Consider the following 25,973-nt stretch of genomic DNA (forward strand, 5'->3'; position numbering starts at 1 on the left):
TCTCACAGATGCCGTCTGATGGTTATTGGGCTGCAGTCAGCACCAGTAATGGCCTTGGGTAGAGGATCGTCCCGTGTCTTGACGGACAGCCAATCGGATCCTGTGGCTCAGAGCTGGTGGAAGTTTTTTGGGTCTACCGCTTGACTTTTTTGTTCCATAACCCTAAGGATAATTTAAAAAATGCAAAATGACTGTCTTACTGCGTCCAACCTCAGCAGCGATGGCACGTTGTGAGAGGCCTTGCTTATGCAGCTCAAGAATCCTACCACGTTCAAAGTCAGTGAGCTTTTTTGCTTTTGCCATCAGGAGGTCTTGACAGTGTAAAGACTTGACAGAAAATGACATGGAATCCAGATTTTTGCACAGCTTTTGGCTTTTAAAGACTATGGCCTTAAACTTTTGATCAGCGGATAAAATCATGTTTGAGTGTAAATGCAGTTTGCAGAAAATTCCCTGCTCAAACGTTTTTGTCTCTTGCACTGATTTTTCTCCTTTAATATTGTGAAGCTCTATTTAGAACCTTCTTAAGATCTAATAGTGCAAAATGCAAATTCTTGCAATTTTTTGACTGGTCTTAAGATTTTGTATATACGTTTATATGGTAATAATTTATTCTCATCTTATTTTTTTTCTTCTTTGTATTCATGTCTGCTGTGTATGTGTGTGTGTGTAGCCTCTAAGAGAGACTGCATCGAGCGTTTTGGACAGAGGACCATTGAGAGAATCAACACTGATGGTGACATTATCTGCACCACCGAGTACTCACGGATAGTGCCGCTGGAAAATGGAGAGGTGAGTTCATTTGTTTATAAATTTTTAATGACATCATCTATAGTAGGACTGATGTTCGTGGTAAGGCGTATTGTGTCACTTCCTGTTTTGCCAGCTCGTAGCTGCTGCAATTTGTTTGCTTGCAGATTATTTTGATTTACTGAATTTATCTAACACAGTTCTACATTCTAGTATACCATCATATAGTATAGTATACCATACAGTTGTTTTCTACTGTTGCATTGTGCTTGAGACACCTTTTGTTTTTCAACACTTCTTGGTTTTGATCCGTGTATTTGGGATCTGCTAGTTCTAGCTAGCATTAGCTCAGTATGGCTTCTGCTTCTCTTCCGGCTTCTTCTACTAGCCTGCTAACATACAAGAAAGCCCTTTGTGAGGCTAGAACTGTATTTAATTCAACTTCAATAGAAGAGAATAATAACTACCCCAGATTTCTGTTTAGTACTGTAGCTAGACTAATGAAAAGTCCTTTGTCTGTTGAGCCATGTTTCCCTATAATTTTAAGTAGTGTTGACTTCATGAGATTTTTTATAAATAAAATTATTTCAATTAGAGAGAAAATTCACACCAGCCTTCCTACTATTGTCTCTGATTCCCTGTCAGATAAGGCAGATTTAAAAGTGTCACTAGAACCTGATTTGTGTTTTTGTTCCGTTGAGCTTTCTGAATTGTCAAAAATAACTGTTTCATCCAAACAAGTCTGTTAGTTCCCATCCCAACCAGACTGTTCAAAGAGGTATTTCCCATAATTAATATTCCCATTTTGGATCTGCCTAATTTGTCTCTAATGAATGGTTATTTACCACAGAGCTTTAAGGTTGCTGTAATCAAACCTTTACTAAAGAAACCTGATCTTAAATCAGGAGTTCTGGCCAATTATAGACCCATATCTAATCTCCCATTCATCTAAAAAAATTCTTGAAAAAAATAGTTGCAAATCAGTTGTGTGAACATCTGGACAGAAATAATCTCTTTGAGGAGTTTCAGTCAGGGTTTAGAGCTCATTATAGTACAGAAACGGCACTGGTGAAAGTTACTAATGATATTGTCCAGTCCTCAGACTGCACTTGTTTTTATAATTGTCCTGTTAGATCTCAGGACTGGATTTGATACAATTGATCACAATATTCTATTACAGAGACTTGAACATCATATTGGGATTACAAAAACAGCTCTAAAATTATTAAAATCATATTTATCTGATAGATTCCAGTTTGTTCACATTATTAATGAATCTTCTTCATACACCAGAGTTAGTCATGGAGTTCCTTCCATTCGGTCAAGTTATTAGACAGCATGGCATAAATTTTCATTATCATGCTGATGATACTCAGTTATATTTATCTATGAAACCTAATGTATCCAATCAGTTAATTAGATTAGACCATGAATGGCACAATAAACGAACAAGGATGTAATGGAAGTGACCGAATATAAAGGCTGAGGGTAAGTGGAAGATTGACTACATATCGGGTGACAGATAAGGTGGATCAGGTGAAGAGGGCATGGCAGGCTAACTAGATAACTACTGAACTGAGGGCAGGTAAATAGTGGCACAGGGAACAGAGAAGGCAAAGGCAAAGACATTTCAAGGAACACACACAAGAAACAAACTTAACTCAATGATTACAAGAACACAAACAGAAATCAAATACAGAAGATCAAAAAATTACTCAAAATACCCTAATCCTGACACCTTGGTGTTATTTTTGATCAAGACATGTCTTTTAAGCCCCACATTAAAAATGTTAGCAGGACCTCTTTCCTCCACCTATGTTGTATCACAAAAATTAGAAACATCTAGTCTCAAAATGATGTAGAAAAACTGGTCCATGCTTTTATCGCATTTAGGCTGGACTATTGTAAATTTTCATTATCTAGGTGTCCAAAAACTCTTTAAAAAGTCTTCAATTGATCCAAATTGCTGCTGCTAGTGTTCTAATGAGAGTTGGAAGGAGAGCTCATATTTCTCCAGTTTTAGTTTCTCTCCTTTGGCTCCTAACATATGAAGCTCTCAACAATGAAGCTCCATCAAGACCTTAATGAGAGGCTGAGTTTTCAATTATCAGGCTCCTCTCTTGTGGAACCATCTTCAAGTTTCTGTCTGTGAGGTTGACCCTCTGTCTACTTTAAAAGACAAGGCTTTAGATTTTCCTTTTTGATGAAACCTATAGTTAGAATTGGCTTGGATTTCTTGGACTATCCCTTAGATATTCCGTTATAGGCTTAAACTGCTGGAGGAAAAATTGACCACATTTTCTCACTCTGCTGCTGTCTTTACTTGCTCTACTGTAATTATTTCTATCATTAACTTGTGTTTTTCTTTGTCTTTCTTCGAATAGAAACTACTCCTGGACCAGTTGTTCTGTGTTTGTCTGTGTCTCTTTCCTGTCCTCTCTAACCCCAGCCGGTCGAAGCAGATGGCTGCTCATCCTGAGCCTGGTTCTGTTGGAGGTTTCTTCCTGTTAAAAGGGAGTTTTTCCTTTCCACTGTTGCCAATGTGCTGCTCAGAATGGGAGACTGCGATGAAGTGAAGATTCAACGCAATCTGCTGGTTTCCTTAGATAGATAACTTTTACTAAATGGTTTTTGTGATGTATGTAAATGTTTTGTACAGTTCCCTGAAACAACCTTTGTTGTGTCTTGGCGCTATTTAAATACACTGAATGGAATTGATTTATTAATAATTAAGTGTCATAGTACAGATGTCATCATCATTATCATCATCTTTATTTATATAGTGCTTTAACACCAGCCACAGTTGGAACAAAGTGGTGAACATCAGTAACAAATAAAATAAAAGAAGCATAAAAGTAAAATAACAATAATGAGTTAAAAATTAAATTCCAAACACAGATCAATTCAATATCAGTAAAAATTAAGTAAAATCAAGTCTCAGTTGGGTTAAAGGACATTGAGTAAAAAAAAGTTTTCAAATGGGTTTTCAAAATGGACAGTGAAGGGGCCTGTCGAATGTGCAAAAGCAGAGTGTTCCATAACTTAGTGGTACTAACAGAGAAGGCCCCGTCTTCTTTAAGCTTCTGCTTACACTTGGGAATGATCAGGAGCAGCTGGTCATCAGACCTACTTTGAGGTTACTAATGTAACCTCAAAGTAGGTCAGCTCAAAGCTGGTGAATTCAAGCTGTTTAAAACACTGTTTACAACTAAAATAATTTTTATACACTGCTGCAGTTCCTACCAATGCCAATGTTTGTGTAGAGTTAAAGTAACAGCAGCCTGTTGGTAAAAGCTCTGACAGAGCAGCTGACTCTGCCTCACTCAGCCAAGTCTCTGTCAAGAATGGGTGCTGACAATCAGACAAGGGATACGTCACTGAGTATCCCCACTTTATCTGTAATGAGAGTGGTGCTTCACGTTTTGATTTTGTTTGTTTTGCTTTTTGTTGCAATTGAAAAGGAGTGTAAGAATAAACTGGAAACACCAAGCAGAATAATACAAATGTCAAATGTCTCAGTTCAACCTTAGTTTTCTACAAAAACTGTTGTTTTACAATGAGGAACTACAAACATTTAAAGATTTTTATCTAAAAAGGGGGAAATTTTTTAATCCTGTCAAATACAGATTGTATAAAAGACATTTTTACTATTTCCTGCATTGATTTGTTTGATGCAGTTTGTTTTCTTTTATTTAGTGCTCAATAGCGTTTATATTTCTTACTTGTGTCTTAAATGATGATGTGTTTCCCCTCCCACCCTCTGTAAGATTGTGGTGTCCCTGGTGAACGGTCGTCCTGGGGCCATGAACTTCTCATACTCACCAGTGCTGAGAGAGTTTACTAAGGCCACCAACATCCGGCTGCGCTTTCTGAGAACCAACACGTTGTTGGGGCACCTGATGGGCAAGGCACTCCGTGATCCCACTGTCACCCGCAGGGTAATGCATTGCCACTGAATGGCCACTGACAGCACTAGGCAAGATTTATTGCGGCCATCTTGCTAGGCGCTACATTCATCACTGTGTAAAGGAGAGATTCAGTGTTCTCCAGGAAATTAACTGGTTTAGAGTGGCGAGGTATGAAGTTGTGCTCCCAATAAAGATGTCCAGTTTAGGGTTTATTTATTCGCTGTGTTTCTAAAAAAACAGCACAAGAAAGTATTAGTTTACTTATTACTATAGATAATTCAAACTTAAAATAACTATTTCAGCAGAGGACTAAATTCTGCAATAAAGTATACATTTTATACATAGTCACTCAAACATTCAATCCAAATTATGTTTTTCAAACATCAAAATGTCTGCTTTGAGGGAAAAAGCGACTTTTTTAAAAGTATGATTATTTTCTATCGACAAAATAACTTTGTATCAAAATAGAAATGTAATATAATGTATTTTATTAATCACATTATTGTTAATTATTATTATTGTTGTTGTTGTTGTTGCATGTTAGATTAATTGGAAACTCTAAATTGTCCCAAGGTGTGAGTGAGAGTGCGAATGGGAATGGTTCTGTCTCATTTGTCTCCATGGGTCCCTGTGATAGACTTGTGAGCTGTCCAGAGTGTACCCTGTAATAATTTTTATTATTAATATTATTTTTATCATTAATGTTATTTCAACTGTAAGGTTGCTACATTTTATCCTGGGAAAATGCAGGTAATTTTCCTTAATGTTCACCAAAATTATCTTTATAAATAGTTTACTGAAGACATAAGATCTCATTTTCTTCATGGTAAGCTCTCAAATTAACAATCTTGTCATCAAAGAGAAAAATGTTAACAATTGTAGTTCTTTTTATGTCAGATGTACCAACAATATTAAATTGGGCTTTGTTGATTTCTTCCAGTATTACTACAGCATCAAAGATATCAGTATTGGAGGACGTTGTGTGTGTAATGGACATGCTGAGGCCTGCAATGCCAAGGATCCTAATGACCCTTACAAGTAAGAAACTAACTCCTCTAAACTGGTAAATTAACTACATACAGTGTATGCTGGTGTAGGTCATGGAGCTGTAACCTGTGGCTCTGGAACAACATGCAGCTGGGGGTATGGGGGGGGATGTTGTAAATAATAAAATAATAATAATTATAAAATTAAAATAGCTGGCATTGTTTTTTATTGCATTTGGCTCTACATGTCAGTACATCATCAGTTGGTTTCAGAATTACAAGGTTCTGTAAAATCACTCAAAACAATACAGCAATGTACTGATAATAAAAAATAGAATTTGTACTTTTGAATACTTAAGTATTTTTAAATTCATGTACTTTTGAATACTTAAGTATTTTCAGAATTAAGTACTTCAGTACTTTAACTTGAGTAAACATTTGACTGAGCAACTTTTACTTGTAGCTGAGTAAGATTTGACCATGAGTATCAATATTTTTCCTCAAGTACTAGAGTTGAGACAGACAGGAAATAATCTTGGGCACCAAAAACAGGCCAACGCAAAACTCTAAGGAATGGCCCTGGGTATGGGGAGTGCTGCAGTGACAGCATCTGGAGACACAGGGAGAGCTGCAGTTGGATGAAAGGGCTCACGTAGGAGGTGGAGGGGTTGTGCTCTCCAGAGGAGGTGGGTGCGACCCGTGGTGTGATTCATCTTAGCCCCCTCCAGGACTTTGTCCATCCCCAGTGAAGACTGCAACCTGGGGTGGCGGGCAGACACCCAATTCCTGACACGACAATGAAATTAGAGATGATTTTAGAAAAATTTGGCAAATTGTTTTGTTAACAGTAAATTTTAGAAGTAAAGGCCTGCTTTGGATGAAAATTTAAACGTTAACATAAATCTATGGGTTTGTCTTTATTAGAAGAAATCCACTTATTCACAATAAATGTCAAATTGGCCTATTTTTTGTTCACTTTAATAATTTATTAGTTTATGCTTTCTTCTTTCAAAGTGGAATGCCTATATGATTCATTTTCCACGAAAATAGAAAGGACTCACAGAGACATGCAGAGTTTAGTGTTTGAATGTTATCAAAAGAAGTATAAATAAGATAGATTTTTCCTTCTGCACAAAAATTTGTTCTTTTCTTTTGCCCTAACAAGTAAAATTTACAATAAATGTCAATTTATTAGAAATGTTTTTTTTTATAATGTAACAAACTATGGCTTTTATAGAGTATATAGTTTTTATATGCCATTCAGTGACTTGTGCTACATTGTTTCAACCTTCATATACATTTAGCAGCTCCGGGTACATTAGATTCAGTGGGAGATTGTAAAGTTTGCAGACTCCTGGTATAGGTTTTCAGTTATCTACACTCACCGGCCACTTTATTAGGTACACCTTCCTAGTACCGGGTTGGATCCCCTTTTGCCTTCAGAACTGCCTTAATCCTTAGTGGCATAGATTCAACAAGGTACTGGAAACATTCCTCATAGAGTCTGGTCCATATTGACATGATAGCATCACGCACTTGCTGCAGATTTGTCGGCCTCCATCCAATCGCCCATTCCACCACATCACAAAGGTGCTCTATTGCAGCGGTTCCCAACCCTGGTCCTCGAGAAACACTATCCTGCACGTTTTCAATGTTTCCCTGCTTTTCAGCAGGTCCTTTCTGTCTACAGAAGCCTGTTAATCACTCCCTCATTCAAATCAGGTGTGTCAAAGCAGGGAAACAACAAAAACATGCAGGATAGTGTTCCTCGAGGACCAGGGTTGGGAATCACTGCTCTATTGGATTGAGATCTGGTAACGTGGAGGCCATTCGAGTACAGTGAACTCATTGTTGTGTTCAAGAAACCAGTCTGAGATGATTCGCGCTTCATGACATGGCGCGTTATCCTGCTGGACATAGCCATCAGAAGATGTGTACAGTGTGGTCATAAAGGGATGGACATGGTCAGCAACAATACTCAGGTACACTGTGGCGTTGACACTGTGCTCAATTGGTACAAATAGACCCAAAGTGTGCCAGGAAAATATCCCCCACACCACTGCACCACCACCACCAGCCTGAACCGTTGATACAAGGCAGGATGGATCCACGCTTTCATGTTGTTGACGCCAAATTATGACCCTACCATCCAAATGTCGCAGCAGAAATCAAGACTCATCAGACCAGGCGATGTTTTTCCAATCTTCTATAGTCCAATTTTGGTGAGCCTGTGCAAATTGTAGCCTCAGTTTCCTGTTCTTCGCTGACAGGAGTGGCACCTGGTGTGGTCTTCTGCTGCTGTAGCCCATCCACCTCAAGGTTCTATGTGTTGTGCAGTTAGAGATGCTGTTCTGCATACCTCGGCTGTAATGAGTGGTTATTTTGAGTTACTTTTGCCGTTTTATCAGCTCGAACCAGTCTGGCCATTCTCCTCTGACCTCTGGCATCAACAAAGCATTTGTGCCCACAGAACTGCTGCTCACTAGGTATTTTCTCTTTTTTGGACCATTCTTTGTAAACCATAGGAATGGTTGTGCATAAAAATCCCAGTAGATCAGCAGTTTCTCAAATACTCAGACCAGCCCGTCTGGCACCAACAACCAGGCCACGTTCAAAGTCACTTAAATCACCTTACTTCCCCATTCTGATGCTCGGTTTGAACTGCAGCAGATCGTCTTGGCCATGTTTACATGCCTAAATGCATTGAGTTGTGATTGGCTGATTCGACATTTGTGTTAATGAGCAGTTGGACAGATGTACCTAATAAAGTGGCCAGTGAGTGTATAACAGCAGTCCCTAACCTTTTTAGCTCCATGGACCAGTTCATTATCAGACAGTGATTTCACGGACCGGCCTTTAAAGGTGTGGCGGATAAATATAACAAAATAAAATGATACGACTGGCATGAAAACGGGGTATGTCAATATGGCAACTTTTAAACATGCCCTTTAAAATAAGATACACCACAAATATAAAGTGCACAATGAATACAACTCACCAGAAGGCTGAGTCAGTGGGAGCCCTGTGCCTGTTTCTCAGTAACGAGACGGTCCCATCTAGGGCTTCCAGAGACCTTTGTTTTTTACTTATTTTGCTAGCTTGTGGGTTTGTTTTTAGTGGTAATGTCTCACGTGACCTAGATAAGCATTTTGACACCCATCAAGAGTGAGTCACAGACGGATGTAGTGGAGAGAATCCGGTCAGTTTTTCAAAGTAAATGTCATTCAGACTTCGAAAATAAATAAAACGGAAATACTGTAAGTCAATTATTCTTTCTCTGTGGCCCGGTACCAAATAACCCACAGACCGGTACTGGTCCACGGCCTGGGGATTGGGGACTTCTGATCTATAATATGACAAGTTTTTAAACAAAGCAACTGGACTGGTTTCTGTGAGTTGAAAACATTTTGCCATCTGCATAGTTTTGTCTGTTCAAACTGACCCTGCACTTTCAGTTTGAATTAGGAAAACATCAGCTGGCAGAATATTTCAATAGCTTTGTTTTAATATTCAGAAGATTTTGCATATAATGTTCAAGGAAGTTGGCTAACACCCAAAGGTTTTAAGATAAGGTCAATTTATTTCACCCTAAGGTCAGACAACCCTCCAGTGGTTGTATTTTTTATTTTTATTTCATATAGACAGACACAGACTAACTTGTTCATACCCTTTCGTTAAAGAATGAAAAACTGACAAAAGTAATAAAAAGAAGTTTACTAAAAATCCACTACTGAAAATTAGACAACACTTTGCAATTTTGGTTTAACATAATTATTAAAAAAAATAAACTATAAAAACTAGCCTTGACAAAGTTGACTTATATAAAACAGTGTAAATATTAACACAAAAACCTGTGCACCATTTGACTAAAGCAGTGCTTCCCAACTCCGGTTCTTGAAGGAACACCATCCTGCATGTTTTAGTTGTGGGGCGGTGGTGGCTCAGGAGGTAGGGGTTTGTCCTGTAATCGGAGGGTTGCTGGTTCGAGCCCTCGCTCCAGATTTGACACACAAGAAAACATGCAGGATAGTGTTCCTCAAGGACCAAGGTTGGGAACCATTGGAGTAAAGGAATGCATCAACATGACACTTAAAGCCTTCATTGAAAACTCAATGGTAATGTAGAGGACAGTTCAAAGCCAGTTGCACAAGTCAACATCAAATGTGACATATACTTTAGTCCCTGAACCACCTCAGCCAAATGATGATACTGGTTCCAAAGTGGAACAATCATCAGTCACCTCCTCTACATGAATGAGCTCATCTGTATACCAAAAATGAATAAGACACCAAGATATGCAGCAATAACATTGGAATGTTATGTTGCACCACCAAATGGCAACCATGATGAGGCCACAAGGAAATGGAAATCACCCTCCACCAAATGCCTACAGAGAGTAAGGCCACCTGAATGGCAAGATCTAAGCCATCATCACATATGATGTGCCAGTCAGATACCCTTGCCAATAGAAGAAATAGAAGCCAAATAGAAGTCATGACATGAAAACTCCTCACAATGCACAGAGGGTTTCACCCTAAGTCTAGCACCCTGAGACTACACTAAGAGAAAGGAGGGAGGCAGAGGACTAGTGAGCATCAGAGCCACTATAAAAGGATGAAACAACCAAGATCTTTAAGTACATCAGGAAGATAGCCCCTAATGATAAACTTCTAAATGAATGTCTCAGGCAGCAGAAAGCCAATGTGGAAGCGGAGAAATAAGAGGAACCATCATGGAAAGATAAGCTCTTGCATGCCACCTGCAGACTGAGGAGGTGGCTGATATCAACAAATTCTACCAATGACTAGGAGAGGGCTGGACTGAAAGACAACATATCAATAATCATAGCAGCACAAGAACAATAGAGGCTGGTGTCTATCATACCAGACAGGACCCAAGATGCAGGCTGTGCAAAGATGCCCCTGAGACAGTCCAGCACATAATAGCAGTGTGTGTGTGTGTGTTCAAATAAACAAAGATAAGAGAAAACCGTAGTCAACATGTCTTCTGAAAATGATTGATGTGGTTGTGGCGTTATAAAGATGTTTCAAATTCTTCAAATTTATTGCTGTGTTAATTTTGTTTTGATTTATTTAAAATTTGCAATAACTATTTTGCTATTTTTTTATTATGAAGATACAATGAAACTCCCTGTAATGAAAAATTCAACATCCAGTTGTTGAGATCTGATAAATAATGAGGGTGTACAAATAAAAAGTACTCAAAAAAACAGTGATTTCCCTTGAGATACAGTTCAATCGTTTAATTTGATTTGTTGCCCTAAAAAACAAGTTTTTAAAGTTAAAGTACACCTGCTGACCTTCTTTTTATATCAGTCAAGTTTTCATAAATATAGAGCACCAGAACTGTATTTTGACTCCTGCATGTTAGCTCTCCTTATAACAGAAAACATCTGAGAGCACAGCCTTGAATGTCCAGGTCAAAATAACATCAATCCATCCATCTATCCATCCATGATTGTGTCGCGGAGGCAACAGATCGAGGAGAAGAACCCAGACATTCCTTTCCCCAGCGACACTCTCCAGCTTCCCAGGCCAGGGAGGATACAAATTCTGTCCAGGGAGTTCTGAGTCTGCCCCAAGGTCTCTTACCAGTGGGACATGCCAAAAAAAACTTCAAATGGAGGAGTCCTGGAGGCATCCTAAACAGGTGCTCGAACAACCTTAACTAGCTCCTTTCAATGTGAAGGAACAGCAGCTGTACTCCATGCTCCTCCCGGATGACGAAGCTTATCACCTTATATCTAAGGCTGAGCCTGGCCACCCTACAAAAGAGGCTCATTTCATCTCATTCTTTCGGTCATAATCCAAACCTCATGACCATAGGTGAGGGTTGGAATAAAGATGAACCAGTAAATTTAGAGTTTTGCCTTTAGACTCAACTCTTTATTCACCACGACAATCAAAGCAATCCATCTCCCACTCCATCCTACCATCATTAATGAACATTGCTCCCAGATACTTGGACTCTTCCATGTGAGGCAGAGACTCATTCCCAACCCGGAAGGAGCTATCCACCAGTTACTGGTTGAGAACCATGGCCTTGGACTTTGGGCTGACTCTCATCCTAACAGCTTCACACTCAGCTGCACATCTTCCCAGTGCATGCTAAAGGTCATGGAGACGCCAACAGAACCACATCTTTCGCAAAAAGCAGAAACGTGACACTGAGGTTCCCAAACCAAACACACTGCTCTCCACAGCTGCATCTTGAGATGCTGTTAATGAACACCACAAACAGAATCAGAGACAAGGAACACCACTAGCCAACACGCACCAAGAACAAGCTTGGGTTTGTAGACACAGCAGTTGTGGAGTGTGTAGAGCTGCGTATTTAAAGGGGGGGCTTTTGTTCTTTTGCCAGACTCACTCTGCTGACTGAACTCAGCTCAGTAATTCTCAGCTATATAGCTTAAATAAATTATCCTAAGACAAAACTCTTCATGGTCCTCTTTTTTAAAGAAAATTCCACAACACTCTCTACGAAGGTGGCAATTCTTCTGAGGGGTTAAAAACCATGCTGATGATAAATAGTAATTTATTAAAAACTAGTCCATTTTTTAGATTCTGAAGTATATTCCAGTAGATTAAATCAAAAACATTGCAATGGTGGCCAAGGTGGTTACAAAGCAGGCTGCCTTGGGTATGATGTGGGCAGCCAAAAATACATTTTTACAAGTTTTACATGGAAATAGACTATGATTTTCCAAAATTGGCTGCTCAAAATGCAGCCACACATCTTGTTGGTCACAAACACTCATAATTCAATAATACTACAATGAAAAATTCACTATTTCTTTTTGTGTGTGAGTCACTGGCTTGTCTTGAACAGTCACAGCCCTGTGAGATACTACCTTAAGAGCTGGAAATGTGAGTATAAATAAGTATAAATCAGGGTTGTCTTGTAAAAAATATCCCAGAATCCCGAAGATCCCATAGAGCTTCATTAAATTCATTACTTTTCCCTCTGCTAACAGGTTTTAGGGTACATTTTTTCAGTCTTGGGGTCTTGGGTACCTATGACATTTCCCATTAATGTGAAAATCAGCTTCTTAGTTGTGTCAGCTCATCTTTGCCCTTCTAATCTTTAAATCCAAAACTTTGTACTAAATACACATAAAGTTATATACAGAGATGTCCAACAGGAAAAGTGGGAGGCTAGAAGAGATGCAAAGATATTGGGCTTTTTTCGTTGTGTTCACAAAGTTTTATGAAAGAGGAACTGAGAAGCAGAGACAAGGATAACAGAGAGAAAAGGTTATTTTAGAGCCCACATCTAAATCAGTTTTTGTCTTTGAGGCAATATGAAGCTTGTTTTAATATACAAGAATACTGTACTGTAGACAGTATGTGCAAGAGATTTCCAGGTAAATACATGTCTTTGAAAGTGTGTCATTAACTTAAGAGCATATGTGTGAAGTATTTAGTGTGTATGGAATTTTAGCGTACATAAAAAGGTGTATGCAGAGCTTATTTTCTCCCTTAGAAGTATTCCTCCCTGGTGGCTGTAAATAAGCCTGCCTAATCCACCAGAGGCAGACATAGCTGTCTGTTTGTTTGCTGTGTTTCTGATTCTTTATTCATGTACACACATGTAGTTGTGCTGTACTTCTGTGCTTTTCCTTTGCTTACACATGCAATCCTTCATGCAGTCTGGTCACTCTTGTTCAGACTTGTTCAATGCACCTGGAGACAGTCTAGTGCACAGGTAGTGATGCAGCCCTCGTCTTAAATCACTTTTTACACATAAGGGATTTGGGGCAAAAAGAGGGATTTCAGAGAAAAGAAAAGAAAACAGAGGAGATGATGTGAAAAATGTCATAATTAATGGTAGAGTCTCGTGAACTGCTGATCTGATGTGTTCACACTGTGACCCCAGCATCCTGGAAACAGCTTTTTTGAGTTATTAAGACTGAGTGAGTGGTAACACTTTCTTTTCAAGCTTGGGTTCTTCATCTGACGCCTGGGAGATTGAAGGTTCTGTGCAGTACCTCATGCCTCACTTACATCCCATTGGGAATGTTTTGGAGATGCACCAGTTCACAGGGATTGATAGCTCGCAGTCAGTTGCAGGGTCACGGTATCACCAACAGAAAGATTGAGAAATTTTACAAAGTGCTTTTCAAATACAGGTTGAACAGTGTGTGATACTGGCCAAAGAGCAGTAGAGCAGGGCTTTTAGATGGATTAAAATATGCTGTCGTTATCTGTGCTACTGATTACTTTTTAAAAAACGTGTGTTTTTACATCTTTTTATGGATCTGCATGTAGATGGTGTAATAACTTAACGGTGCATTCAAGTAAAACCTGTAAATTCTATAATCCTACACTGAGAAAGTAGTTGCCCTAAGTATAAACAGAGAAATTTAAAAGGTAAATATCCAGTTTATGTTTTTAATTGTACAATTGTATTTTCATTTCATTACCTTTACTTAATAAACCTGATCTTGATTCAGGAGCTCTGGTAAATTATAGACTTATATCCAGTATTTTGTCCACCTCAAACTTCTTGAGAAATTAGTTGCAAATCAATTGTGTGAACATCTGTACAGAAATAATCTGATGAGTTTCAGTCAGGGTCTAGAGCTCATCATAGCAAAGAAACAGCACTGGTAAAGGTTACTGATGATATCCTCATGACCTCAGACAGTGGACTTGTGTCTATACTTGTCTTCTTAGAGCTCAGTGCTGCATTTGATACAATTGATCACAATATTCTATTACAGAGGCTCGAACATGACATTGAGATTACAGGACCAGCTCTAAAATGGTTTAAACCATATTTATCTGATAGATTCCAGTTTGTTCATATTAATAATCTTTTTCATGCACCAGAGATAGTCATGGAGTTCCTCGGGGTTCGGTGCCTGGTCCATTACTCTTTACTTCATTAATGCTTCCATTAGGTAAAGTTATTAGATAGTTTGGGATAAATTTTTATTGTTATGCTGATGATACTCATATAATTATCCATGAAACCTGACCTCCCTTAGATCACAGGCATGTCTTAGAGACAAAAAAACCTGGATGACTCCTAAAATTTTGCTTTCAAAGACAAGACAGACGTTATGGGTTTTGAACCTGAACATCTTAGGAATAAATTTTTCAGCCTTTCATTTCCTCTGGATGGCATTATTTTGGCCTCCAGTTTTAATGTAAAGAACCTTGGTGTTATTTTAGATCAGGATATGCCTTTCATCCTCTACATTAAAACTGTTAACAGAACTGCTTACTTCCACCTGAACAATATCTCTAAAATTAGAAATACCTTGTCCCAAAATGATGCAGAAAAACCGGTCCATGCATTTATCACTCCCAGGCTGGACTATTGTAATTTTTTTTTACCTGGGTGTTAAAAACAATCTTTCAAAAGTCTTCAGTTGATCCAAAAGGATGCTGCCAGAGTTCTAAGGAAATATCATATTTATCCAGTTTTAGCTTCTCTTTACTGACTCTCTGTCAAATTCAGAATAGAATTTAAAATCTTACTTCAACATACAAAGCTCTTGTAGCATGAAGAAGCACCCCTTTTTATGACCTCTGACCTAGTGTCATCTTTCACTAACAGTTTTATGAAAAGTTCATTCTGACCTGAGTGAATCTCGATTGCTTTGTGACACGCAATTTTGGGTCTGGCTATTTCATGTTGTCTTATGCAAATTGATTAATGACATCTATTTCCAATCGGATTTTTCATCACAACTAACTTGACAATCTGGCAGAATTAATAACATCTTCTGACCAAATTTCAAAGCGAACTATTACCCAAAATAGTTTAAAGTATTCCATAAGCTCATGAGGGTAAGAAACTTGAAATTTTAATCCTAAAATTCAAACATTCTGTTTAAAGAATTCTTTTGGTTTAGATAAATTAAAAACCACTATTTCACTTCATATTATTAAAGTATTGTTGCTGTGTTGCATCTTGATAAATCCTCATTCAAAATGATTACTTAATAGACATACCTCAAAAGGTTCCCTAAAATCTTAGTGTTTGTCTTATTTTTATTGAGTCGTCCTAATTGTTTGTTGATTTTATTTATTGATTTAGTTTTATTTTTGTAATAAAACTTTAAAGACAAAATTCAGTTTCCTCTTTATTTGGTGTAAACATTATGATAAAAAGTTCCCAGTGATGAACAAATATTATCCTTCAGTTGTTAAGATTTGATAAATGGTAAGTTTAAGTATGCAGTTCAAGATTGAACTGCCTAATTGTTACACTCTCAACAACCAAACTCCATCTTATATTAAAGATTTTATTATTGCATGTTTTCATAATGGATCCTTTTGCTCTCAGACTGCAGGTTTTCTTGTTGTTTCTAAAGTTTCTAAAAGTAGAATGGGACGCAGAGCTTTCAGTTATCAGGCTCCTCTCTTCTTCTTCATGGTCACTCAATTTGTGAGGATGACCTGCTCTTGGTAGATTTACACTTCTCCCATATTCCTTCCATTTTTCGATGGTGAATTTCACAAAACACCTGGGGATATTTAGGGCCTTGGAAATAATTTTGTATCCATTCCTGACTTGTACTTTTCAATAATCTTTTCTCTGAGTCGAATTAGGACAGTCATTTTAAAGAGGGTGACTATTTATGTAATCACTTATTTTGCATTACATATTTTTTATTTAATTGGTATTACTTTGTAGAAATGAGATTTCACTTTAACATTAAAGTAGTTTTTTGTTGTCTAAAAGGCTAATTTATATTGACCATGATTGACTTGAGACAGCAATAAAATCAAAACATCCATGAGGGTGAATACATTTTATAGGCACTATAGCTAGTCTACTGAGATAAAGACTGTTATTACACTTATCAAATAAATAAATTATTTTTATTTAATATCAAGACATTCATTATTATTTCACATCAGACAGCATGCTTTAGTTAGACCAGGTACTGTCCACTTATTGATTTTCTGATATATTTTTGGACAGTAGTTTAGGAGTTAATGATGCTCTCAAGGTTAAAGCATTAGCTTAACTAGTTACAAACTACTTCAAAGCTAACATCATTAGCAGTGTCAGGCACTGATGTCTGATTTTGCAAAGCTTCCTAATAAAATATAAAAGCCTTGTTTTAACTTACGAAACAAACAAATGTATTTTAAACTCCCCTCCACAGGCTGCAGGTCTGAGTCCCTGTGAGCTAACAGACCTAACAGCAAAATAAAGCAGCCTCCTTCCATTAACTTAAAGTCAGAGTGTCTCTTAAACATGACCAGGAGCTCCAGGACTTTATTTCATTATTTTTAGTTCAACTTGAACAGAAGTTGGTGTTTGGTTGAAGTAGAGGTTTAACTATCCTCCAGATAACAGGTGACGAACCGACAAGTGCATGTGTGCAGAGTTTCACTAAGCAGCACGCAGAGTGAGTGTAGTTTGCATACAATCTCCATTAGTTTATTTACCAGGTGAACTCCTTCTTTCTAGGTTGTCATCACTTCTAACTGGATCATACAACAGCTGACTGGTAATGAACAGACCCAGTCACTGCGGGTGCTATGGTGCCCTTTTTTTTCCCTCCTGTTTTTAAAGTACATGTTAATGTACATGTTCATGTTTTTTTACTCAGTAACGGATGGGATTTTACTTCAAATGGAACATACTCAACTAAAAGTAAAATTATAGATTTAAATAATTACCTATAAAAGTACAAAGCAACCAAAATTGATACTCAATTACAATAACACGAGTACATGTATTTCACTATTTTCCACCCCTGGCCCTTACTACTTAGAGGTGTTGGACTGGTGTTAATTCTGGGGTCTTTCAGAACAAGTGGATATAGACTGAGATCAGACACTTAGGTCGCTCACAGGAGGATCTTTCTTAGCAAGTTATTTGTCTGTGTGTACTGTTATACCCTGAGGTAAAGTGTAAATAAAGTTTTTGTTCAGTGGGTCACTACAACTTTGTTTTTGTTTACAGATTACAGTGTGACTGTCAGCATAATACTTGTGGTGTCTCTTGTGACCAGTGTTGTCCTGGATATCACCAGTTACAATGGAAACCTGCAACGACCTACAGTGCCAACGAGTGTGAACGTGAGTGGATTGCAGTACTTCTCACTGACACTCACTCAAGTGGGAAGGTATACACACATACTCAGAGTGTGAACACTGAAGCCTGCAGAAGAATGGGTTTCATATGTTGGTTCAGCAGAATGAGTCTTCATCAAATGACTGTACTATGACGTAACATTTATGGCTGAAAGTCTGATTTTTCTCTTACAAAGAAGGATGTCTTTGAGCCCAGTTAGATCACCATGGTAACAGAGACTGTGCCAGAGTTTTGGTTTAACTATCTATAAGAAGCTCCATCTGTTTACTGATTATTGCTCTCCACCAAAAGGCGAGGCAGACAATAATGTTTTGCCTGTCTGTTTGTTTTTGTTCTCTTAGACATTTATCAGGATATCTTCAAATCCTGGTAAAACTATGTGCTTGTTAAAATGTACTTTACCACACTTCCTTCATTTTTAGCTTGTAGCTACTGTTTTGCTGATTTTAGATTTTAGATACTGTTCATGCTTTCCTAAGGCAGGCACCTATTGTTATCCACCTCACAAATTGTCCCTTTTTTAAAATTTATATATGTAGGTTTTATTTGTCCATTAACTTTAATGTGGCCTGAATGGAAGAATGAACCCACGCAATGCTATTCTAAAAAATAAAATAAAAAAAAGATGCCTAAAACACAATACAATGACCTGTGTCACACATACAGCAGTGTCCTGTAAGAGTTTTGTAATTGTAGTTTTTTTTCAGTCTTTCACAAATACAAAACAGCAGTTACACCTCTTCAAAAAGTACAAGACAAATTCTATTCTTTGAGTCACACTTTAAAAAAATCTTACACTTACTGTTACGGAGAGAATTCTTGGGTGCTGATTCGTGGTGGTATGCAGGAAACAAGATGCGGCGTCGGTCAGGACACAGGAATAATAAGAGAGATGGTTTATCTTCTTTAGCTGGCTTCACTCGCCGTGCACTTTATTGTGTAACAGTTCTGTAAATGACAACAATAAACAATATATTTAAACATAAACTCTTTACAAAAGAATTACTTAAACAAGATACAAAGGAGCTGTACACCATAATAATAACTCAAAGTCACGATCTAAGTGTTCAGCAGCTTAGGGGGTTTAAACAGCACCTTCTACTGGTTAATTTGCACATTACACGGGTGAGAGCCTGAATGGCGCACCGCTCCCCCCTCCCCTCACGGAGCGAACAAATTTACCGTTCAGCGGGGGCACCGCGGCTGCCCGCTGCAGCATACATAACCACCTAAACACTCAAATTGGTTTACTCAGAAACTAACGTGAACAGATAAACCCTGCTTATTAAAGAGGAAATACGAAGACAGGAGGAAGCAGTCATGCTAAGTGTATCACCACAGGCATGTTTTAAACAAACAATACTCACTTTTATCATTCACTGAACACTCGGAGCATCGCAATAAAGCACACCCCAAACGAGACAGGTCTGATTTCTGCTAGACTGACTCGGTCACTCATGTAGAGGAACTATATGACCACTGAACGAAGGTATTAGCCCTTCCGTTTGCTAACACTGCTAACAGGTCTAGAACAAACACACCACCCAAGGAAAGGAAAGAACACGTCACTGCCCCTAGCTGCAGAGAAGAAACTTACCTCTGTCCTTCAAAATAATAGACTTTTATACGCTTACAGTTTTGCGCAAAATGATCCGATACAAACGGTGCAAAACAAATCCACATACCTGTGTCGGAAATAAATAACTTGTGAATATTTGTTTATCACTCACAGATACAAAACTACTATTACACCTCACAGATTCTTCAGTACGGGTCACAGATTCCATTCTACAAGTCACAAAATATAAAATCCGGGCTTTAGTACTTATGCTCCAATCAATGGAGCAAAACTAATTCGAACATCTGTATAAACATCTTCACACAGACATGTTTTTTATATTATTTTTTCCTTAACACAGACACAAGTCAGTGAATGCAACACACGAAACTGCTGATGCGAGACTCAAATCCTCCTTCACAAGCCACACCTCCTTTGTTTGTGCGATGGGGTTTTGCACCATTTGCCTCACTGAAAGGCCAGAAAAATGACCTGTGACTTGTGGGTAGTACGTATGGCCATACAGCAGGAGGCGCTGCCGAACTCAGTATTAACAAACCGGAAGTAAAGAGTAGACCCCGCATGGGCTGCAGGGGCGCAGGAAATACGTCCGCCATCTTGCAGGGTTTACTGTTTTCTTTTTTTTTTTTCTCCCAGTTGTGCAAAATGTATTATAACATATAGAAATAAAATTATACTGATGGTGATCTTTTCCCCACAAATTGATCATTGTTCTGTTCCACTGGCACATTTGCTATTTCAGCAGGAAATGCTGCATTTGTTGTTGGACTGAAGCATCCCACACATCTGACAGATATTGCCCTCGTAACATCTTTACTTTAACCGCAAGGACTCATCTTTGTAAATACATCACAACAAAGCAGCATCCTTTGTGAAAATCCTCCGATCATGCAGGACTAATCAGCAATGACATATATATTAGTATATAAGTCATTGCTAATGAGCATCAGCTGAATCTGAGTGCCTCCTCTGTACTGCGCAGGCACAGACTCCCAGCATCACTATGCGCCTTAATCGTCTAGAAACTTCTAGAAATGAACAAAAAGAGACTATTGGTTATCATCAGACGTCCTGGAGGAGACATGATGATGAGAACTCCTCCCAACGCTGTAGTGGCAGAGTCTTTGTGTTTTCTTTTGTTTTTTTACTGGCAGGAACGCTGACTATAACAGTTACGTAATGCTGGTATCATCTGGGTAGATAACTCAAAAAAAAAAGAAAAAACTCTTGGCCAAACAAGAGAAAAACAAAACAAAAACACACGACTCTCCAGCCACGAAGTAAACATTGATTTAAAATCTTCAGCTAATGCGATTTAGCAGCCAAAGCAGCAAAAATAGCTTAGAGGTTAGCATCTGAAAGCTAATAACGTTAACTCAGTTAACAGTTGACTGCTCATTTTCACGCGCTTTTCCTCCTGTAAACCTTTGACATACAGCTATTAAAGCTAAACACATGGTTCAGCGTATTTAAATACTCTTGGTGGGGTAAACAACAATAAAATATTCTAATGTATGACAAGTTTAGCAAAACACAGAGCCAATGATATATTTTTTTATATTTTTACTAATATATATATATACATATATACACAATAATATCTCTAGCTTATAAAAGTATTATCTATATTACTGTCATACACACACACACACATCTATAATAATTCTATCTATATACATTATAATATTGCTATCTGATATATACACATATCTATTTTATATAAAGATCTGTTATGACTGGCTCAGAGTCACAATAAAAACGGGAGACCATGCCGAACAGAAATATTTATTAAAGGTAAACTCAAAATGTGCATGCTGAAGCGAGGAGATGAGACCTGGCAGCAGAGCGGAGACCCACATGTGTCAGGAGGCAGCAAGGAGTGAAGGAATGATGCCAGAGAGGAAACAGCCAACCCCAAATACTCTGTGCTCCAAAACACCAAATCAGCAACACTTGCACAGAGGAGGAGCACAAACACAGAAAGACAGACACACGACACCTGCAGCCCAGCCCACAAGGCCCAGGACCGTAACATCTCTATCTCATATAGACCTACATATACATATATATATGTATACACATACATAAACATACACATACATATATAAGTGTATGTGTGTATACACACACACACACACACACATTGTCTATAATATCAATCTATTTGCACATGTACAAACTATATACATACACATATCTCTATCCACACACACAAACTTATCTGTTGTGACACAACCATATTTACACATGTACACAAAACTCTTATAGGATTTCTCTCTGCAACTTCAACTTCACAGTTACAAGGCACAAATGGTTCTGACACATATATACCTTAATAGCTATGGTCCCTACTGAGTCCAGCTCCATCCCAACAACAGAACCATCCTCCAACCCAAGTCTGCTTAGTCTTGGTATGTCTCCTTGCTGTTTCCTCCCCAGCACACGACAGCATAAAAGAGGACTTTGGCCACCACATACTGAAAAACATTTACAGCAGTTTACTGCAGATGTTAAAGAACCCCAGTTTCCTCAGAATGTACAGATGCTCTGTCCCTTCCTGTTGAGTGTCTCCATGTTGACAGCCCTTATGGACTGTGTAGGCCTGCAAATTACTATAGCTATATGCATCCATCCATCACCTGAAACGTCTGTATTTACGATAAGTGACTGGGGTAAATAATTGTGGTTACAGTGTGTAAGCGCTTACTGCTTTTAACATGAATATCCATCTATCCATTTTCTTTACCCACTTCTCCATTCCGGGTCGCGGGGAGCTGGTACCTTTTAACATGAATATTTATTTTTATATATTTATATCTAAATAATAATCATTTAGGTGCATGGATTCAAAGTGGTAACCAGTAACTGGTACAGAATGTCAACCAGTGGGTATGATTCAGCAGAGGCATGACTTGGCCTACATCCACTTAAAATCTACACTATCTACATTTCAAAATGGCAGAGATTTTGATTTAACATAAACAGAAAGCTAACAAGGATTAATTAATCCGTTATTGTCACAATCATAGTGGAGCCTCAACAGACATTAGAACAAGTTTAGTCATTGACTTGCCTTTCCTACATTAGGAGTTTTTCATCTATTTCTAACATTACCTCCTCTTTTTTGTTATTAAATGTTTTAGCATGTAACTGTCACCGTCATTCTTTTGACTGTTACTACGATTCTGATGTCGACCGGAAGAGATCTAGCCTTGACCTTCACGGGCGCCATAGAGGAGGAGGGGTCTGCCTCAACTGCCAGGTAGCTGGGGCTCCTCAGATTTGTAAAGCTGTGTGTTCGTGAGTAGTGCAGATAAATATTGTCTTGATAAAGTCTAAATCTAATGAAATCTTTGCCTCGCAGCATCACACCACAGGAGTGAACTGTGAGCGCTGTATCCCCACCTACTACAGGTCACCTGACCACCTCATTGACTCCCCTCTGGCCTGCTCACGTGAGATTCAGCTGTCTGAGTATTTCAGCAAGTCAATATTTCTCTAATTGTAGTTTTGTATCTTCATCATTGGTAATGATTTTTCTCTGTGTCGTTCCATTGCCTGCTCTGTCCCTGCAGCCTGTAATTGTCGATCAGAGTTTACAGATGGTACCTGCGAGGATCTGACCGGTCACTGCTTCTGCAAACCAAACTACATTGGAGAGAACTGTGACTCCTGTGCCAGTGGCTTTATCAACTTCCCTGAGTGTTACCGTGAGTTACAGAAATGCTGCCTACTTTCTTAGTTTTGTGTTGAAATGAACCCAGGAACATTTTACTGAAATTGAATGCAGTAATTTTACCAAGATTTTAACCCTAAACCTAACCCGAAAATTTCTGTTTCTTTTCCAGCTATCCCCACCTATCCCCCCAACAACAATGGTGAGGCCAAACCAGCTGGAGAGATCATCAGTAAGTTCTGCATTTAGGCCATAAAAAAGCTTCATTAGGCTTTTATAAATCTGATTAAAACTGGCAGTTGTACGTTATAATTTTAGACTGTGATCGAGGATATAAAACAAAACAGAAAGAATCAGATTTCTGCTACTTCAGTTTGTAATCAAATCAGCCTGTGATCAGATAAATCCACAGCTTATCTTTTAACTCATTGCTTTTTCAATGATGTTGAGTCCTGCTATGCTAAGAATCAAGTTTTTACCTTCAATATCATTTTTTCATGAGTTACATCAGACACAGCACAGAACCAGTACCAAAAAACCCTGTGTAGATTTTGCTTATACACTACATAGACTCCCACAACACAATTTGTACACAGCAGCAACCATGTGAACAGGATATTTGTTCTGTACATCTGCCAAGAACACAAAGGAATATGCAACTGATATGCTCCTCTAATGAGATGGTGAAGAAAGACAAGCAATGGCAGTGCATTCAATGCTTCAGCTTCAGAAGTAAATAAACAGCAGCCAGCAGAATCTGCTGGTGATCAGAAATCAGATCAGCACAGTCATCATCTACTGAAAGAGGAAAGAAAGGTGCAGAATTATATCCAAGCTCTTTTAAGGCCACAAAAATTTAAAAATGTACAATTTAAGGGAATACAGGTGAATTTTAAGGGTTTATCAGCTGCTGAGTCAGACTTAGTGAGAAGAGAGTTGGTGGGATTTATAGCATTAATAGTATAGTAGCATCTAGCGTTTCATTGGTAAATGTCAAAGAAGTTTTTTCCAAAGTGATTTTCATTTCAGAAAACATGCAAAGAGGAGAGTTCAGGTATTACAATGTGATAAACTCAAAAACTGGAACAAATACAGCATAATGGGGTAATACATGATGGGAGCTGGATTTTGACTCAGAATCTTTTAATGAATTTTCCTTTGTTCTCAGCTGCACGTCAGGATATGGGTTTTTGTTGTTTTTTCTTTGTGATTTCTTTTGCATTTTTAGGTTATTGTTTTCATGTTTTGTCTTTGTTTGGTGTTTACCTTCTGTTTTCTTGCATCATTCACTCCTCCTCTGTCTGCACTTGTTTACTTGCCACACCCATCTCCACCTGCCTACACTTGTAATTACTCACCTGTGCCCACTTCTCCTAATTATTGCTCTGTCTTTAAAACCCGGTCACTTTCTCCATTCCCTCACTTGTTGTCTGTGGTTCATGGTCTCTGGTCCTTTGTCTCTCGCCTTGCCGTTTTGGTTTTTGCTGCCTCGTCAGCCCTTGTTTTTGTTCATTTCTTTAGTTAATAAGTTAGTTTTTTTTATTAGAAGTCTGCACTCTGGGTTCGCCTACTTCTCCACGACGGATGACAGCACAGATTTTTTTTTTCTTTTTTTTTGGTGGAAGTCAGATGTTTGAGGGAGTTTTTGAAAGCTATTCTGGTGTGAACAGAACTGAGTTTGAATAAAATAAGGTGGTCCAGAACACGGTTTGGGTATAACCTCACAGATATTTGGTGGTTTCTCCTGTAGGGCCACCTGCTGGTATTGTATTCATATATTGTCTTTGTTTATATTGAAGCACAGCTTTCATTCAGTTACATCTAGGAGTGGAAATTGGTACCAACCACTGGCCAAATGCAGGTAAATGTTTGAAGTGGCGTGTAAATTTGAACAATGCACCAGCCACCGTGGCAAGTTTGCAATTTGAACCGAAAAACAAAAATTGTGTTCAGTTTGTACTACTGACCTATATGGCGTTATTTTTGTGCCACCAAGTTGCATGAGCAAGTTGAGTGTGCAGTGACAAACAGCTCGCGCTCAGCTCTGACTCTGTTCTCAAAACTTAAGCTGTATGTAAATGAGCCACTACCAGCCAATCACAGACAGGCCTTTTTTCATCCAATCAAAGATTACGGGAAATTGCTAAAGCAAGTAGGTATGACCCACAGGAAGGCCTATCTCCAGAACCACATCTGATTGGACAAAACAAACAAGGCGTTACCACAGAACTACACCTGATTGGACGGGAAAAAAACAAGGCATTACCACAGAATTACACCTGATTGGATGAAAAAAAACAAGGGGTTACTAAAGAACTACACTTGATTGGACGATGGTATCAGAAGACAGAAGCAAGAAGTTACGGGTGGCAGTTAGCCGGTTCGACATTAGCGTCGGTTACATTTCAAAATAAGAGCAACATAAATGGGTAGTGGGGAAGGCTAAATATTTGTTTTTTTTAATACCTAGACATTACATTAAAAACAAGTTGAATAATGTGAAACTCAATTTGTATTACCCAAAAACAAAAGAGAATCTTCTTCTGTTTGACAGCAGATAACGTTGTGTAGCAGCAAAAAATAATCAACAAGTAATGAGATGTCTGTTTCAGAGAATCAAGAGAAAGATCGATCTTTGTCTTTGGAATTGAATTGCGCCGACTCAGAGTGGCAGCACATTGGAGTAGCTCTGTACATCTCGTTAAGATTTATTTTCTGTTTTCAAATTTCATTCTTGTTTTTCCTTGGAAAATAGCTTTTTTTTGGACAATTATACCTTTTTGTCTTTGATGCTGTGCAGCTGGATTGATTTTTCCCAATACTTTTTATATTGTACTCTTTTGTTATGATGCGTAACCATAGCAACAGGGTGGTTTACAACAGGGAGCACCTTATTAACATTGCAGAAGCAGAAATAATACGACAACTGAAGCCAGAAATCCCAGAGGAATTGAAAAGAAGGCATCGTGGATCCAGAGCAGGAGCAA

The 25,973-nt window shown here is 38.3% G+C and overlaps 1 protein-coding gene across 2 annotated transcripts in view; it reads left to right on the forward strand.

Moving 5' to 3' along the window:
- Positions 1-25,973, forward strand: part of lama5 (laminin, alpha 5) — a 311,767-nt gene that overhangs the window by 63,495 nt on the left and 222,299 nt on the right. For both annotated transcript variants that reach the window (XM_037977106.1, XM_037977105.1), the window contains exons 4-11: positions 674-792; positions 4,518-4,688; positions 5,599-5,696; positions 17,600-17,715; positions 22,454-22,572; positions 22,675-22,765; positions 22,886-23,020; positions 23,159-23,218. In XM_037977106.1, coding sequence (XP_037833034.1) covers positions 674-792; positions 4,518-4,688; positions 5,599-5,696; positions 17,600-17,715; positions 22,454-22,572; positions 22,675-22,765; positions 22,886-23,020; positions 23,159-23,218 — 909 coding nt within the window. The remainder of the gene's footprint in view (positions 1-673; positions 793-4,517; positions 4,689-5,598; positions 5,697-17,599; positions 17,716-22,453; positions 22,573-22,674; positions 22,766-22,885; positions 23,021-23,158; positions 23,219-25,973) is intronic.

Source organism: Kryptolebias marmoratus, linkage group LG8 (assembly GCF_001649575.2).
Source record: "Kryptolebias marmoratus isolate JLee-2015 linkage group LG8, ASM164957v2, whole genome shotgun sequence".
Taxonomy (NCBI): domain Eukaryota; kingdom Metazoa; phylum Chordata; class Actinopteri; order Cyprinodontiformes; family Rivulidae; genus Kryptolebias; species Kryptolebias marmoratus.